Genomic DNA, 16,479 nt, shown 5'->3' with positions numbered 1-16,479 from the left:
TCATTCAATGCAAGGATCATGAGCTTTTAATTTGTCTTCCACAGGCAAAACCAAACGTTTTAGTTAGAGAAGTACACTATATAAACAGTTTAACTAAATGTGTTGTATGACTTTATAACCCCATTGGCTTCAGTGAAAAGCATTAGCCCTGATTCTCCGCCACCTTGCACCCTGTGTCATCGTGTGTGTGTGTGTGTGTGTGTGTGTGTGTATGTGTGTGTGTCAGTTACAGCCCATTATGCAAAACACTATCTACCATATACTCCCATTAATCAGTGTCATACCTTGTCCCGGACCTAGCTAGCTCTTAGCACGTCTCTGTTTGCACATTCTTTCCAACACACCATAGTCCACCATTTTGAGGCAATGGGTTATTACATTGCCTTTTACGTGTCTTTGTTCCAGACTGGCAGGGAGTCCAGGATGACCAGCAGCCCCAGCTACCGTTTGTCTTACTGCCTGTAAAATGATTTTTAAAAATTGTATTAGAATATAAGAAGCTCAGGTTCATTTCAGAAGCAAATCAGTCTCAACTGAAAGCTAAATGGCTTCATTGCAGTGGCATGCTGCACTTGAGAGCTGGTGCAAAGTCAGCTGAAGTTTCTTATGGGAGCGAGTCAGAGGCTGCCATGATAAACTTATTATTTAGACCAGAGATCTAATCTTAGCTCTGACACTGGCTCCCTCTGCATCGTTGACATTTACCTAGCAGGTAGGATCGTTGAGAGGATCAATGTTTATATGGCACTTTGAAAATAGGGTCTTCTAAAGAGTATTTACCCTACTCAGATTGGTTGTCCATTGCTTTTTATTCTACCTCTTTGACAATTTGGTGGGTTACAAATTGGCCTCTCTTTCCCAAGTGATTGGTGATGTGTCTCAGTGATGTATCTGTCCCACATCCAAAAAGGATAAAAGCTTCAGTCTTTTTCCAGGCAGGTCACCATAGCAATGCTGGCTTTGGAAACGCTGCAAAGATTTTTTTGTGGAAGGTCATTTCAGGGCTTTTTCATTACTGTATACTCTGACTTGTCAGCAGAGTTCAATACTATAGATTATGGTGTCTCTTTAGATTGATGGGCGCACATGATGGGGCTGTCAATGCATTTTTTTTTTTAATTTACTCAACTGGTCTCTGTGTGTATCACATACAATATATTAATCCAGTTGGGTTGAAGTTAGCTGTGATGGACCCATATATGCTCTTACTATCTGTATTACCAAGGTTTCAGTTTTCCAGTGGCATGGATCCAGGGCCTAACTCCTATTGATTTCAATCAGAGTTAGTTGTTCAGGTGCCTATCTATATCTTTAGGTGCCTAAATACTTTTGAAAATCTGACCTCTAGTCATTATTGTTTTGCTGATAGTATCAAGCATTACCCTGGCCCTTGCCATGACTTTCTCAGTCTATCTAATCTCTATCTTGGGGTTTTGCACTGTTATCCATCACTGTAATATCTACCTCCTGCTTAGCAGAGCTCCAAAAGTGGATGTCACATATGCTCTTGAAAATCAGTACCTCAAGGACGCCTGGGTCAAATGGCTCTAGAAGTCTAGTTCCTCCCAGTGACATACAGATCAATGAGGACCATCTGGGTATGACGACTCCCTTCGGTCTTCGCAGTGAGAGATCAGTGTTCTGCCATTTAAAGGCTATTTTCACACTTCAGCCTCTATTATTTCTGTCTGACACTGAGGTGTTGATCCAACCTCCAGTCAGATCATATTTCACAGATTCCCTGATGTAACCCAGTGCAGATGAGAACCACAGCAGCATGCTGCTGTCGGGTTTTGCACATTTCTATAGCTTTGCTGGTGATTGATTCCTTTCCCTGTCGCATTTGAGATCACACTTGTAACCACGGAAGAAGAACGATCTAGTCTGTCTTACTGTAGTGATCTACACATGCCTTACATACACGGAGCGGTGAACTAAGGCCTCGTAAAACTGATCCTGTGATGCTTCTCACAGAGCAGGGCAAAGCTCTGGCAGTTCGAGCCGTTAGCTTGCTGCTCTTCTTCAGCTCAGACTTCGCTGCTTCCATCAATTTGTGGTGCTGACGGGTCTCCAGCTTCTAAAGCCTCCCTTGTTTAACCTGGCTTATTTATAATAATTACTTGAGCAGTTAATTTTACTCATTTGTAAAGCCCCTAAGACCGCTTGGCATGAAAGGTGGTTTAGAAGTGAAGGTTTGATTGATGAATGGATTCAAATTTCTGCTGATTAGCATTGCCCCGGGCAAAGCACACGGTTGCTTTTTTCCCCTCCCTCCCCACCATGTCTGCATGTTGTCGCCCTACCTTTGCGTTTGGTCTTCTCACATGCTGGGCCCTCATAACCCTGTGGACACTGACAAACACAGGTATCCCCGAGAAGCATGGGTTCAGCATTGTGCTGACAAGGGCCACAGCGGCAGGCGTTGAACTCGGTTAAGTACTCGTCCAAAGCTCTTTTCAGGTTTTGCCTTTTTGTTTCAATATTATCAAGGTTGCTTCTACGAAGGATTTCATGTATGGGTTGTAGCTGCGTAGAACAGAAGAGAATATGTGGTTGTGATCAATTATAATTGCTTTCCTGGGTCCACAAAAAGGGGGTTTTAATTTAATGAGTATTATTCAACCTGTAACGAATAGAGTTATAGTGTTTTGGACATTTATGGATAAACCCAGAGCTGAAGAAACAATTTACTTTCCTAGACAGATAGCCACAGAGTGTGTACAATATTACAGATGGGCCAAAGCCAGAAAACCTCAACTCCAAAGCCCTTATAATTTTGGAGGCATTGGAATGATTGGAATTCTTGGACTGACATGCATCCCTTTGAATCTGATCCCAAGTTAGATAAAAAATCACAAAGAGCCCCTATTATTTGGTTCATATTTGAATGATCCCACCTACAAGTGTTTTGCATGATTTCTGCCATCTTGGACCAGAGTCCTTTGGTAGCAGCTTGTGACATTTCAGTGTTAGCTAATGTAAACTCTAGTCTAACCACCCTAATCAGCCCAGCATCAGTATATACTACACGCATTTATCTCTATTTGCGAGGCACACATAGCACGTACATCTGTGGTACAGTATGATACACTTAAAACATATAGTGCCACATGAAATATTTAAAACATCATGAGACTAACAATACTAACATCTAAATCTGCCGTGTATGTAAGTGAACATATTCAACTATGGGTATCGAAAACTGTGAACCTAACCTCCATATTTAGCCACTTAAATAAAAATGAACTGTGTTCTGGAGGTGCTAAGGACCTACCAGTCCTATTGAAATGTTCAACACCCTGAAAAAATCGGGCTTTTATTTGGCTGTTCATATAAGGATTTTAGATATCTAATTTTAGACACCCAAGTTAGAAGAAGTTGGCCTTAATATCTTGCCCCTTGTATTTTTTTCATATTGATATAATAGATTTTCTCAAGCACATATGAGTTCGAACAAAGTACGTTTTAAAAAACAAGGATGGCTTGTATGTCTATATACATAAATTGTATGTGTGTATGTAGACATGCGTGTATATATATATATCTGTCTATGTGTATGGACATATACATGTACAAGACTGATGTATGCGCATCTGGTCACGCTGGTTGCAGAAATGATGTTTTCTCCTATTACACAAAAGGCATAGACAAGATTTTCTGAGGAAGCGCTACCTGGCTTTGAAAATGCTTCTTAAAAACAATGTGCACAAAACCCTTTAACAAATCAGAATGAGCTAAAGATAAGAGGCATTCAAGTGGAGCACAGGTGCTTAGCAGCAGCCTGTACACACTCCAGTTATGCAAGCAATTGCAGAGCTCCAAAAGCAGCCAGTTGAGAGGCTCACTGAGTGAGTTACAGGAAAATTGCAGCAAATCTTGCCCAGAGTTGATGGGAACTTGTACAAAAGGGTGGATAATCTGCAGCAGAATGCTCAGCTGTTATTGAGACTGTTTCTATTTAAACAGACCATTTTGTCAACAGGGCAGAATGTCCTGCAATTTCCTATTTGCCCAGCTAATAGCGTAGATAATTCCTGCTTCTGGATTCCCTTCTACCTTTGCTCACGGTTTTGTCCCCCCTGCTGTCAAAGTCAGAGGCAGACGTGCTTTTAAGTTAGAATGAAGGGAATGGCATGACTCCATAGCATTACAATTACCTAGATCCTCCTAATTTCATCGCACAGCTGTAGTCCCAGAGTAGGCTGGCAATTATAAGTTCTCATGGAAGATTTTCTATCCTTAAGTGCAAGGAGAGAAACACCCCCTCCACTGCCTCACACTCACGGGTGCGCCTATCAAAAGAAAATGTCTTGTAAAAGGCGGTGATGCACTGCTAGATGACAATGGCACAAAACAAAAGCTGCAATATCTGACCTCACTGAATTATTTTTCCTCCTCACTGATCTCCTGCTTTCCTTTTCTATCTCCTCTCAATGACTCCATTTCTGAAAGCTCTCAAGGTGCCGTGGCCGTTTGTCTGAAATGTCCTTGTTCCACTTTATTGGACACAAATGACTCGGGGTGTTCTGGTTTTGGTTCATCCCGGGGCAGGAATAAGCTACTGAAAGAAGCTGTGCCTCTCAAAGCTGTGCAGTTCTTGTAAATGAGTGAAAAATGTACTTTCCCTTATCAAGAACATAGACTCCCAGGGCTCATTGATGTCAATGGTTCTGCACTAATTTACACTAGTTGACAATCAGATCCTCTGAATGGAGACTCTGGCAGCAGTAATTTAAATGTAATTGACTTTAGCTTTCCAGGACTTATGAATCCGAGGCCTAATCCTGTGATATGAGCATGCTCAGCTACCACTGAGTTGTGTACTTAGTAGGATAGTAGCCCATGACAGCCTATCCCTGTTAAGTGAATGTAGGTATCAGGCTGACAAACATGGGGATAAAAATTAGAGATGAGTCAATGGTAGCAGCCTCCTCATACTGTCCCATCAATGTGCCTCAAGTCCGACCTGAGGCGATCCGGAGATCACCTATTGGGGTCTGATGATTTTCAGTTTCCATGTACTTGGCATCTCAGTAGAGATCCAGCTTTAGTTGTGATGTTCTGGGGTTTTTTTGTCTGGAAGCAGCAGGGCCTAGACCACTAATTTACATAGGCCATCAAACAGCCAGCACAGAATAACCATTTTTGTTCACTTTTGATGCTTGCTGCTTGGAGGCCCCACCGCCTTGGCACACCTTGCCTGAAGAAGGTGTCCTTTCAAGGAAAAACAGTAAGCTTAGACCTCCAAGAACTGCCTAGCGAGGGCGCCCAGTATCAGCAGTTGGTGTGACTACACGAATTGGCCCTCCAGGGCTCAGCAGGCAAGATAAAAAGATCCGGTTGATTTTTTCAAGGTGCCATTTCTGGGTGAAGCTGGGACCAGAGGAGGAAGGATTTCTCCTGTCTTAACCCAGGAGGCCCACCCTGGTCAGGGGCCTAACTCTGAGCACAGCTTTTTGATTGAGCCAACACAGGATTGTTGATTTATGTTCTGGAACCTAAAACCCAGATAGCCAACTTGAGTTGAATATCAATTCACTGCTGTAAAATTCAACTGAGCGTACTTTGTGAATTGTCCCACTGGCTCAGGCAAACACAATGACTGGTAACCTAGATGTCAGAGATTCTGTATTTCATGCTGTTGATCTACTTACTCTTATAACTAGAATAATGCCTAATCCCCTGAGCCCCGCCCCCCCCTTTCCCTATGAAAAGAGGGATTTTTTTTATAAAGGCACGGAGTAAAACATAGGAACGGCCATAGTGGGTCAGACCAATAGTCCATCTACAGAGGTCAATGCTTCAGAGGGAACGAATAGAACAGGCAGTCATCAAGTGATCCATTTCCTATCATCCACTCCCAACTTCTGGCAAACAGAGGCTATGCACACTCAGAGCATGGTGTTGCATACCTGCCCATCCTGGCTAATAAATATGGATGGACCTATTCTCCATGAACTTCTCATGGTCTTTTTTTAATCCAGTTATAGTTTTGCCCTTCAAAACATCCTCTGATAAAGAGTTCCACAGGTTGATTGCATTGTGTGAAGAAGTACTTCCTTTTGTTTGTTTTAAACCTGCTGCCTATTAATTTCATTGGGTGACACCTGGTTCTTGTGTTATGTGAAGGAATAAATAACATTTCCATATTCACTTTCTCCACACCAGTCATGATTTTATAGACATATCCCCCCTTAGGTGTCCATTTTCCAAGATGAAAAATCCCAGTCTTTCTAATCTCTCCATATACGGAAGTTGTTCCATACCCCTAATCATTTTTATTGCCCCTCTCTGCACCTTTTCCAATTCTAATACATCTTTTTTGAGATGGGGTGACCAGATCCGCAAGCAGTATTCAAGATTTGGGCATACTATTGCCCTCTCCCCATTCTGAAAACTGACCGTTTATTCCTACTCTTTATTTCCTATCTTTTAACCAGTTACTGATCCATAAGAGGACCTTCTCTCTTATGGGAAGAGAAGTGAGCAAATTCTATCAACCATTTCAAATAAAAGAAGTGATTGCATCAACTCTGGGATTAGCTTTTCTACCAGCACAGAAACAGTCTCTGGATATATTTTTTTATTTTTTATTTTATTTTCTTCTTTGCCAGCGTTGCAAGTTGAGATATAAACTTTGCACCTAAATTAGAGCATTCAACGTGCAACCTCTTTTTTGCAAAGACTGCCTGAAACTAGCACTCTTGCTGCTGAAGCATTTTGTATTACTGCTTATAGCAAATCAGTGCTACCCTGGAGACAAGTATTTGCTAATTCCCTTGAGACTTATAGTTCCATAGTTGTATGAAAAACACTTCTGCAATGTTTGATCAAAAACTGAATTAAAGGTAAATCCATCTGAGACTTTTTTTTAACTGTTGGTATTTTTCATTTGTTCCTTGTAGACAGCTTTACCTTTTACATGCCAGTTTTTAAGGTTCCCCAGTTCATTGCAAGAAAATTATGTGAGAGGCAAGAAATGTAAAAATGCTTCATTATGCCCCAGTTGTACAGTATAACCACTAAAATATCTTTTACCCTAACTAGAAAATTCTATTCTCTCTTTGTTATTTTGTCTCATCTTTAAGAGTGAAATACTGGACCCTGATCCATGGACTCAGGAGGGCAAAAATGCAGAGGAAATAGCTATTTATTTTGATGCATATATAGTGCCTATCACTGAGATACTGAAGAGCAGCAGAGCAACGTGTAAGCAGCACAAGAAGCCAAGACAAAGAAATGTCTTGAAGCCAAGTTCTGAGATACCTCACTCCACAGGAGGATGTTTGTCTATTGGAGTGCAGGGGATTGGAAGCATAACCACCAGACCTGTAAATTGTCTTTATAACCCACACTGAGTTGCATGGGATGCATCTACTTCTACAGTCTATGAGCTTAATTAGCAACTGAAGAACGGCTGTGTTTGGGAGGATCCCATCCCTTCAAGTCCCTTGGCGGTTCCCTACTTAACTGGAAGAACACAGATTTCAGCCGTAATGAGAATAATAGTGATTATGTGACCATTGAAAATCCATTCCTTGGGAAACTGTTTTGTTGTGCACAGGGATACATCAAAAACTAAACTCTGCACTGAGCCAGCATTAAGCTTCTTGTCTGTCTCGCCTTTGATGCTGTTGCTAAGAAATGCACTCCCCATTGTGAAATGTATGAGAGGTTACCAGATCAGTGGCCCATTACATTTAATCTTGTTCTATGATGGGATCACAATAAAAATATGAAATGATCTGGTCTACTACACTTTCATTCCTCATAGCGGTGGAGTTTCTTCAACTGCAAAAAGCCTTACCTCAAAATCAATAACAGCAGGATTATATTTTAATGACCTTCCCCAGTGACGATACATATTGGCATTCCAACTGTTTAAAAGCCCTTCACTTGAACTGACATCTCCACCTTGAATCCGAGGAATAATATCTTCCACTATTGCATTGTGGGTGTTATGATCTGGAAAGTTGAATTACAGCTACATATTAGTTACCATTTCTAGTACAGTAGAAAATGTGTGACTCAGTGGATGACCAGTTGCTCCCATTAAGGCCCTGATCCTGAACCATTAAAGTCAATGGGAGATTTACCATTGACTTGAATGAACCTAGGAGCAAGCCTTAAACAGCCTTCCCCATTATTACCAGATGGCTTCTGATGAGTTAAGCATTCTAGATGCTGTAAACATGGTGATGTAGGAATTAAAGAACCTCTAAACCCGATGGGCTCTGATCCTTGCATTTGTCTGATGCACACATGGGATCCAATATGTGGGGCAAAGATGGCTTTATTCCACCTTTGTGCTCCCCAGTCCATAAAAAATAATAGCAATACTTTTCACTTATATCACACTTTTCATCTGTAAATTTCAAAGTGCTTTACAAATCTTGGGAAGTACCATTATTCCCCTACACATTTTGTTTGTTTCTTTGTTTGTTTTTTATAGAGGCAAAGAAATTTGCCCATGGTCACACAGCACGTCATCTGGGTCTCCTCAGTCTAAATGAGGTGCTTGGAAGGAAACAAAATCAAATAGACTGTAGAAGACACAGACAGGTAGAGAGAAACATTCTAATAAGGAAATTAGAGCTATTGCAAATGGTCCATTGAAATGATTTTTCTACAGAAAATGCATTTCCTGCAAAATTGAAATTTTATGTGGGAAAATTTCAATTTTCCTTTAGGAAAATCGCAATGAAATATTTTATTTTGGGTCAGTTTGATCTGAATTTAAACATTTTGGTTTCTTGAACTAGAACAAAACATATAACTTTGAGTCAGTTTGATATTAAACTTCAGCTACAGTTGGTGCAGTGGTAGTTTGGGCGCCTTACGCCCCCCCAAAATGAAACATTTTGATATGGGAATGTCAGAAAGTTTTTTGTTTCAATTCAAAAGTGTCAAAAAAAAAAAAAAAAAAAAACCCACAACCCATATTTCTAAATTGAAATATTTTCTAATATTTTTTAATTTTTGTTTCATTAAAAGTTTTGCTATTTTGACTTTTTGTTCTGATTTGGGGTAATGGAATTCCTGTGAGATGGAATAAATACATGGGGCAGTTCCTCAGCTGGTGTAAAACAGTGAAGCTCCATTGCTGATTTACACTAGCTCAGGATCTTGACCCATCATGTAGAGTTCCCACTTGTACTACCCTAGCTTTTGAGGTTGTAGACAGGGAATTGTTCAATCCCTAATGCATATTATCCTTTAGTTAGAGGTTAATCTCCCTTGGAAAAACATGAATTTGACTAATAGGGGGCAATGGTTTGTGAATCTGAATTAGTTTTGTGAACGCTACAACTCAACATTCATTTTGAGAGGTTCATGAAACTCCTTGAGCTTCACCCATCCCTATTTTAAACCATAGCCTAAACCCCACTTTCATCTCCAGATGCAGGGTTCTCATAAATCTGCTAATGGAAACAGGGATAAATAGGCCAGATCCACTACTGACCTCAGAGAGTAGAACTTCACAAATGCAGTTTGACCCACTTACACCAATGATGAATTCAGCCCAAGATTTGCTAGTAAGAAAATATATATATTCAGGCATCATACCAGTTCTAAGAAACGCGTCCTTCTCACATTTTTTGTATGATAGTGACAATGATGCATCTATTCCTTGCTTTTGGTATAAGAGGCCTCCTGACAGACCAAAACAGGAACTTATCCTTTCAGACGTAACGACTGCAAAACAAAAAAGACAAACAATAATGGCAAAGTCATTATTGGTAAGAACAGGATTATTTTTTCCCAGTGGTACTTATGGTTACATCAACCAAGAAAATACACATACAGATACGTGGCACATTTGTGGAAGCCAAGAAATTATTACCATCCATTGAGAAGCTGACTTTGCTGGGCTTTGTCATTCTTGGTGGGGGTATATCAGCAATTGATACATCTGAAAGGGCAAAATACTTGCCCCAAAAGATTGCTCCTTCTAAAAAGAAAGGTGAAAAATCTCAAAACTAGGAAATCCCTGCATATGTCAGGTTCCGTTCTCCTCTATCTGTTTACATTCTGTTTCCATATGTGCCAGTTTCTTCATTGGAGTAAATCTATGTAGACCCACAAAAGTCAATAGACCTATGCCAATTTTCGGCAACTGTCTGGTGCATACACCATAATATACCTCTAAATCATCTACAGACTAAGACTTGTGTATCAGCTGCATAATTAAATACGGGGTCAGAAGACAGAGTTGCAGAGAGCTCCACAAATGTACTAGACACATTTCTTAGATCAACAATGTTTTGTTATGTGTAAGTTTCAGTGTATTACAAATATAAGGTCAAGTTCAGCAGAAGTTGATTTCAGTGAATGCAGGATAATAATACCTAACTTTCATATAGCCCTTTTAATCAGTAACGCGTGGCAAAGACCTTTGCAGGATCATTTTCCCCATTTTACAGATGGGGAAACTGAAGCGTAAAGAGGCAAACACACTTGCTCAAGATCACCGAGCAGGGCTGTGGCCAAGGCAGGAATAGAACACAGGTTGCCTGATTCTAAGCCCAGTGCGATATCCCCTAGGCAACACTGCCTCATATCAGTATCAGGCTTGTAGGCCGAGGTTTGCTTCCACTGAAGTCACTAGCAAATGCTGTTGCACCTAAGTCGCCTTTCCTCTGCTACTCTTGTCAATAGGAGTGACTCCAGTTGAGTCACACCAGTGCCTGCCTGCAGCAATTGAGACCAGAATTGGTCTCATTGACGTACTAGTGCAGGATCAGGCCCTGAACATATGAGGTTCTGAGCACTTCACGTGAGGCAGGCTGCCCCCTGAACTTCCATTCAAGTTGATGGGAGATGGAGAGTACCTAACACCTTGTTTCTCACCGACTTCGATAGGAATGGAGGGGCTCATCGTATTGTAGGCCTGGGCCTTGAGAAAGCATAAACATGTAGCATTCAGTCACATGGACTGAAATATTCAACAACTGTAAACAGAAGCGGATAAAATTCATTCACCCAAAGCAACATGAATGATTGCTTATCTCAATGCTGAGGTGCCATAAAATTAAAGTTGAGATACACTCTGATTAATCGATTCACCATGGCTCCTGTTGAGTAATTATGTTCAGCAAGGGTCTGTCAATACAATTTGCTATTGGTTGTCGCAAAGACTGTAGATCCAGTCTTGATAAATATTGAAGTGGTTATTGCTGCAAAAGGGTGGTCATACAAAGTATTGGCACTTTGGAGGAGGGAAAACCATGATTGTTTATTATCTGATGTAATTTCAGATAGTTGAATGTGTTCTAGTCATTAGATTTATTGCTGCATTTTGAATTAATCATAATATGCAAAGGTTCTTTCCATATTATTCTGTGCTGACTGCATCTTCCCTAAATGCTGTTATAGCTGTTAATGAATTGCACAACGTTTCTGCTCCGCAATAAAACAATAATGATTTATTTTTAAAAGAAGGAATGAAAAATATTGGTGTCATGATTCACAAGGTGAATCACATGATTCACATTCACATCCTGATACCCTTATTCATTTTTACTAAGAAGTCCTTATTGAGACAAATTTCCACTTCCATGAGATTTATGCCTTCATTCAAATCTGCATAATGATATTGGGATATAGCCTAGTAACTGGTTAGGACAAACTGGTTGTATTAGTTAGTTGTAATTTATGCAGATCAGTGGTTCAAATTTTAGTGGAAAAATTAAAAAAAAAAAAAAAGAAAAAAAAGAAAGTACAGGGCCAGTAAATTCAACTGATTCCAATGGAGCTCTACTGATTTACAGCACCTGAGAATCTGACTCACAGACTAACAACCAAGTGAGGAGACAATATATTCAATAGGAAATCTGTCCAGTATCCATGTATGGAACAATATAAACCCTGCACTGATATTTTAGGATATAGGTGCCTACATAACTTTCCATGACATACAGTGGTCACTATTAAAATGTTAACACATACCAATTATTACCACATGGTGGTATCTGAGACAGTTTCCTTCCCTGTGGGATATAATGCTGTATCGGTTGATAAATGTTGAGTTTTAATGGTATCCACTATAGACAGAATTTATACAAGTATCCTACATTAGAATGAAAGTTATTTCTCTTCTGGGGCACATTTTTTGTCTCTTGCAGAACTCCAACTTCCCTCATTTCTAAAGTAGGGCACCTTGTAGCAGTAAATTTCATCTCAGATATACAGTAAGCACAAGTAAAATAATAGCCCCTGTCCAACTGCTGTTGATTAATCCTCTCTTTTAACTTGGCAGTCTGCTTTTTATTTTTCCTTGCCAAGATCTTGGTCATCTCTTTGTCACTCACCCTTCAGGTTGAATAAAGGAGTTGTGGACAGAGAGTTTCCAAGAAAAAGGACACATACCTCAGGAGATCTGTACAAATCATTTCTGTTGCTAAGTACTTCTTTTGCTATGGTTGGCTCTGAACATTGAATACATGTAGTTATATGTGCCCAATTTACTCCAGGCCAAATCCTAAACTGGTGTAAATTGCCATAGTCCTATTGAAGCTCGCTGTCTTTTACTGTTGCTATAATCACAGTCTCCATTGCCACCAGGCTGAAACCAAAGCAGACCCTTTAGCAGATGCTATAGATGACTAATTCCTGCTTGTATCACTGGATGTGTAAGGGCTGTGGTATCAATCACACTGTAGATGACTTTACATCTTCATTTTCACTAACAATCCTGTTAATGTACCAAAGGACTATGTTGTTCTGCATTCCTCATCCTTGGTTAGAAGAGGCTTTGTTTTTGACTATCCAGAAACTGATGTGCATGCAATCCGAACTGTAGATGCATTACATAAATATAATTTACAGGCATAACCATGCAGCCCTGCACACCTTCATTTGTTGAAAGCTGGAACAGGCAGTACTCTGCCATTCCTGAGATTACAAGCCATCCAGTGTAAAATGGCAGATATAAGGCCAAGTACAATGCATTATTTACACATTCAAAACAAACATGCCTCTGAGCTTATCTCGATCTGTCTGTGTAATGCCTTCTTTCTTGCTTTCAGTGCTAGCAAGTACGATCAGAGCTACAATTTTCTTCACCAGTGTGATGAGCATGTCCTTGGAGTCACGCCTGTGTCTGTGCCACTCATGATGGCCCCCTCAGAGGAGGGCTTGGTTTTAGACTAGGTTTCACTAAGGTTCCATCCTATATGATTGAGGCCTTCCCTGATTGACAAAGTGTGAGTGGCAGTATCATCCTTTCCTCTGGATGTGTCTCTGCAGTTGTTTTGTTCCCAGGCAGCCAGTTATTAAGCCTTCAGGCTTCTGAATATGGACTTGAAATCCCTCAGTACATTCTGGACCTGTCTCAATCTTTGTACTGATCAATGAGCTTCTCTCCTCCCAGATGCTGTCTAGCTTTCTGTAGCATTAAGCCAGGGAGAGCAAAAAGGATGTGAAACGAACAGGTTCAGATTTGGGAAGCCTAGATGCTGATGAACAAGACACTCGCTGGTTGTGAAATTAGCTGGTGGAATGGCTGTAAGGCCATTGCATGTAAGCTACAGGAGAATGATACAGTCAGGAAATGGTACTGGGGAAATCCAGACTCCTGCCGAAACTAATAATTACTGCCAAGAGCAACTTTGATATAAGAAAGTAGAACAAGGTGCTCTGCTGATGAGTTTCCTCTTTTTTCATCCCCACAGGATATACCTATTTGTTTAACCATGTGCCATGCATAAGATAATAGACAGTCCTTCTTTGGGCAGGTAATTAGGGCTGCAAAATTTGGACTTTATGTTGGGTCTGGATTTAGAAACCAGCCCCCCAAAGTGTGGTTATGGTTTGGCGCCTTAGAAAGGGAAGCTCTAATTATGAACTTTAAAAACCCCTGACAGGTCACATCCTTTCAGATTCAGGGTTACTGAATACCTCAGTCCTGTCATGAGCCAGGACCATTACACATATTGAAGATGAATTCATGTCCACTGGGTTGGTACACCCTGTATAGCAGCCACAGTACTATTAGTCTAGATTCCCCAGTACAATGAGTGAGCTTGCGAGGAACTGCAGCCTGGCTGTGAGACGTACTTAATGGTTTATTTAAACATCTCAGAGCAGAATAAATGATAATTAATCTAACGTCAAAAGTCTCCACTGTAACTTTCCACATGCCTCCTAGTGACCAAAAAGAGATCTACAGCTTTGAACGTTAAAAAAAAAAAAAAAAAAAAAAAAGATTTAGGGGCAGGACCTCGACTGGTGTAAATCAGTGTAACTTTATTTATGCCAGTGGAGCTATGCCAAATTACACTAGTTGGGGATCTGATTCCTTATATTTAACTCACTAAGCATGTTATGAAATGTACTGAAGCCAAGAATTCTGAAGCAAGAGCACTAACTCAGTGCCTAATCTTACCCACTATGAGCTAATTCCTGGCCTTCCTCTCCAAGACCAGAAGGGCCAACTGCTTCTCAGAAGCTGCTGCTTTGCAAGGAAGGCAAGGAAGGCAAACTACGGACAGTGAGTGTAAGTGGCTCCGCATACACATATTGCAAAGCAATGGGAGCTAGTCTCATAAGCAGCGGTGAGGAGGAATTTGCTGTAGGTAGGAGTGGGACAGGCCAGTTGGTGAGTGACTAGGTGTGTCCTCTGGTGCTAGGCACTGTGGTAACAATGACCGTGCTATTGCTCCATGCCTGGGAAGATGAAGAGGGAGGAACCCAGCAATTAGTTTTAACAGTTTATAACATTAAACAATCAGACGGGACAGTTAGAGAATAAAGCGATGAACACGGAATTTGTGGTGGTGTTCTAACCTTTTCTTTGCATTTCTTCTTTGTTAATGACAAGGATATATTCAAAGATGCCTCCCATAGTCCCAGATGTCATGAAATGGGTACCGTAGTCATTAATAAATTTGGCGTACATTCCATAGTTGTATCTTTCTGGAAGCTCCGTCAGGGACTGAAGCATGTCTTCATCCAGAACTATGTTATCCCGTCTCATTTTGAAACGAGCCGTCTGCACTTTTGTTATGGCTCTAATGAACCCTACATTCTGCAGATAAAACAAAATGGAAGTTAAAGAGGAAATGTGCCCCTGCCCTGAGAAATATACATGGGTCCACATTGGAGAATAGGAGGATAAACCTTTAGTGGGTTTACATCGACCAGGGAGCCCTTTAAAGGTACATTGAGCCTGAATCTCAACTAAAGAACACTAATGTCAATCAGGCTTGAAGGGAAGGATGTATGACGGGATGTTTGCCTCACACTGGCTTGGCAAGGGTTAAGATGGCCAAGCAGACCAATTAACTTCCCCACGTGCACCTGGAGGGGAAGCCAGGGAGCTGGCCACTAATTAGGAGTTGGCTCAGCTGTGCCAGCACAATATAGAGCCAGGTAGCTGGCTACAGGCAAAGATGGCAGGAAGGCAGGCTCTAGTCACTCCCTGAGTGGAGGGAGTTAAGAAGCTGGCAAACCCAGAAAGGGGAGAAGCCTGTAAAGCAGGAAGAAGCCCAGGGAAACAGCAGTGAGGACTAAGAAGATATAAACCTTGGCTGCATGTTATAGGGGCCTTGGGCTGGAATCCAGAGTAGAGGGCTGGCCTGGGTTCCCCTATTGACCACTGGGCATTGGAGATGCCACCTGACAGCAGGGTCTGGAAAGCCTGTGGATTCCCTGGAAGAGGAGCGGGGAACTTTAGTGACCTGGCAGGAGGGCCAGGCCACGAAAAGGAAGTTGCGGATCTGAGCAGTGCGGCAGAAGGAGACAAGACTGGGGAAGACACAACTGGAGGGAGAGCACAGGCTGGTGGAGCTAATCCCCAGGACTACCAGCAGGAGCCACTGCGAGCGGTAAGCGAACCTGTAACACGGCCCTTTTAATGAGTCATCTTCTGAGGATACAAGCTCTCTGATAGTTTTGTGGATAAAACAATGTATGACGCTAGACAAGGGGCGGAACTAGATAGGTTAATGGTGCCAGCTTATAGCAGTTTTGAAAGCACTTCAACTAGAACACTGTCAAAATAATTCTCTTTTACTGTTTCTTGTCACTGACCAAGAGAGAAGTAGATAACAGGCATGGTATAACTATAACATATTATTATCATAATTAATATTAGATCATCGTATATTATCATTATATCATTAATTTTAGATCATCATATATTTTGCCATGATGCAAACTTTCTAATAAAAATAAACCCTTCCATTTAGTATTATTTGTGTACTAAGGTACTTTTAACCTATGATACAATAGAAGCTTACTTTACCACCACACTGTAGCTTAATTGAGCAAGATATATTTGCCACTGGAGCTCATCCCCTGAGGACAATTGTTTTGATGAACATCTTGATATTTTCCCCTCCTTGCTTACCACTTGAAGCATTTCTTTATTTATATACTTAATATAGCCATGAAACAGGAAGGGGCAAGATGCCATGTGTTCTTACACTTCATAATTCAGTTTCATTCCCATTATAATGATTGTTTGCTTAAATGTAA

At 40.9% G+C, this 16,479-nt stretch overlaps 1 protein-coding gene across 1 annotated transcript in view; it reads right to left on the bottom strand.

The window, feature by feature from the left end:
• Positions 1–16,479, bottom strand: part of C8A (complement C8 alpha chain) — a 35,989-nt gene continuing 19,510 nt past the window's right edge. Inside the window, exons 7-11 of the mRNA XM_067535499.1 lie at positions 14,788–15,028; positions 9,568–9,696; positions 7,808–7,965; positions 2,304–2,526; positions 1–459 (exon numbers count right to left, since the gene is read on the bottom strand). Coding sequence (XP_067391600.1) covers positions 308–459; positions 2,304–2,526; positions 7,808–7,965; positions 9,568–9,696; positions 14,788–15,028 — 903 coding nt within the window. The 3' untranslated portion in view covers positions 1–307. The remainder of the gene's footprint in view (positions 460–2,303; positions 2,527–7,807; positions 7,966–9,567; positions 9,697–14,787; positions 15,029–16,479) is intronic.

The sequence above is a fragment of the Emydura macquarii genome, unplaced genomic scaffold, assembly GCF_026122565.2.
Source record: "Emydura macquarii macquarii isolate MOO-44397 ecotype Brisbane River unplaced genomic scaffold, CSIRO-AGI_Emac_v2 contig_3506, whole genome shotgun sequence".
NCBI classification, from domain to species: Eukaryota; Metazoa; Chordata; order Testudines; family Chelidae; genus Emydura; species Emydura macquarii.
Note: the sequence above shows the minus strand (reverse complement) of the source record. Positions and strands in the feature narration are given on the sequence as shown.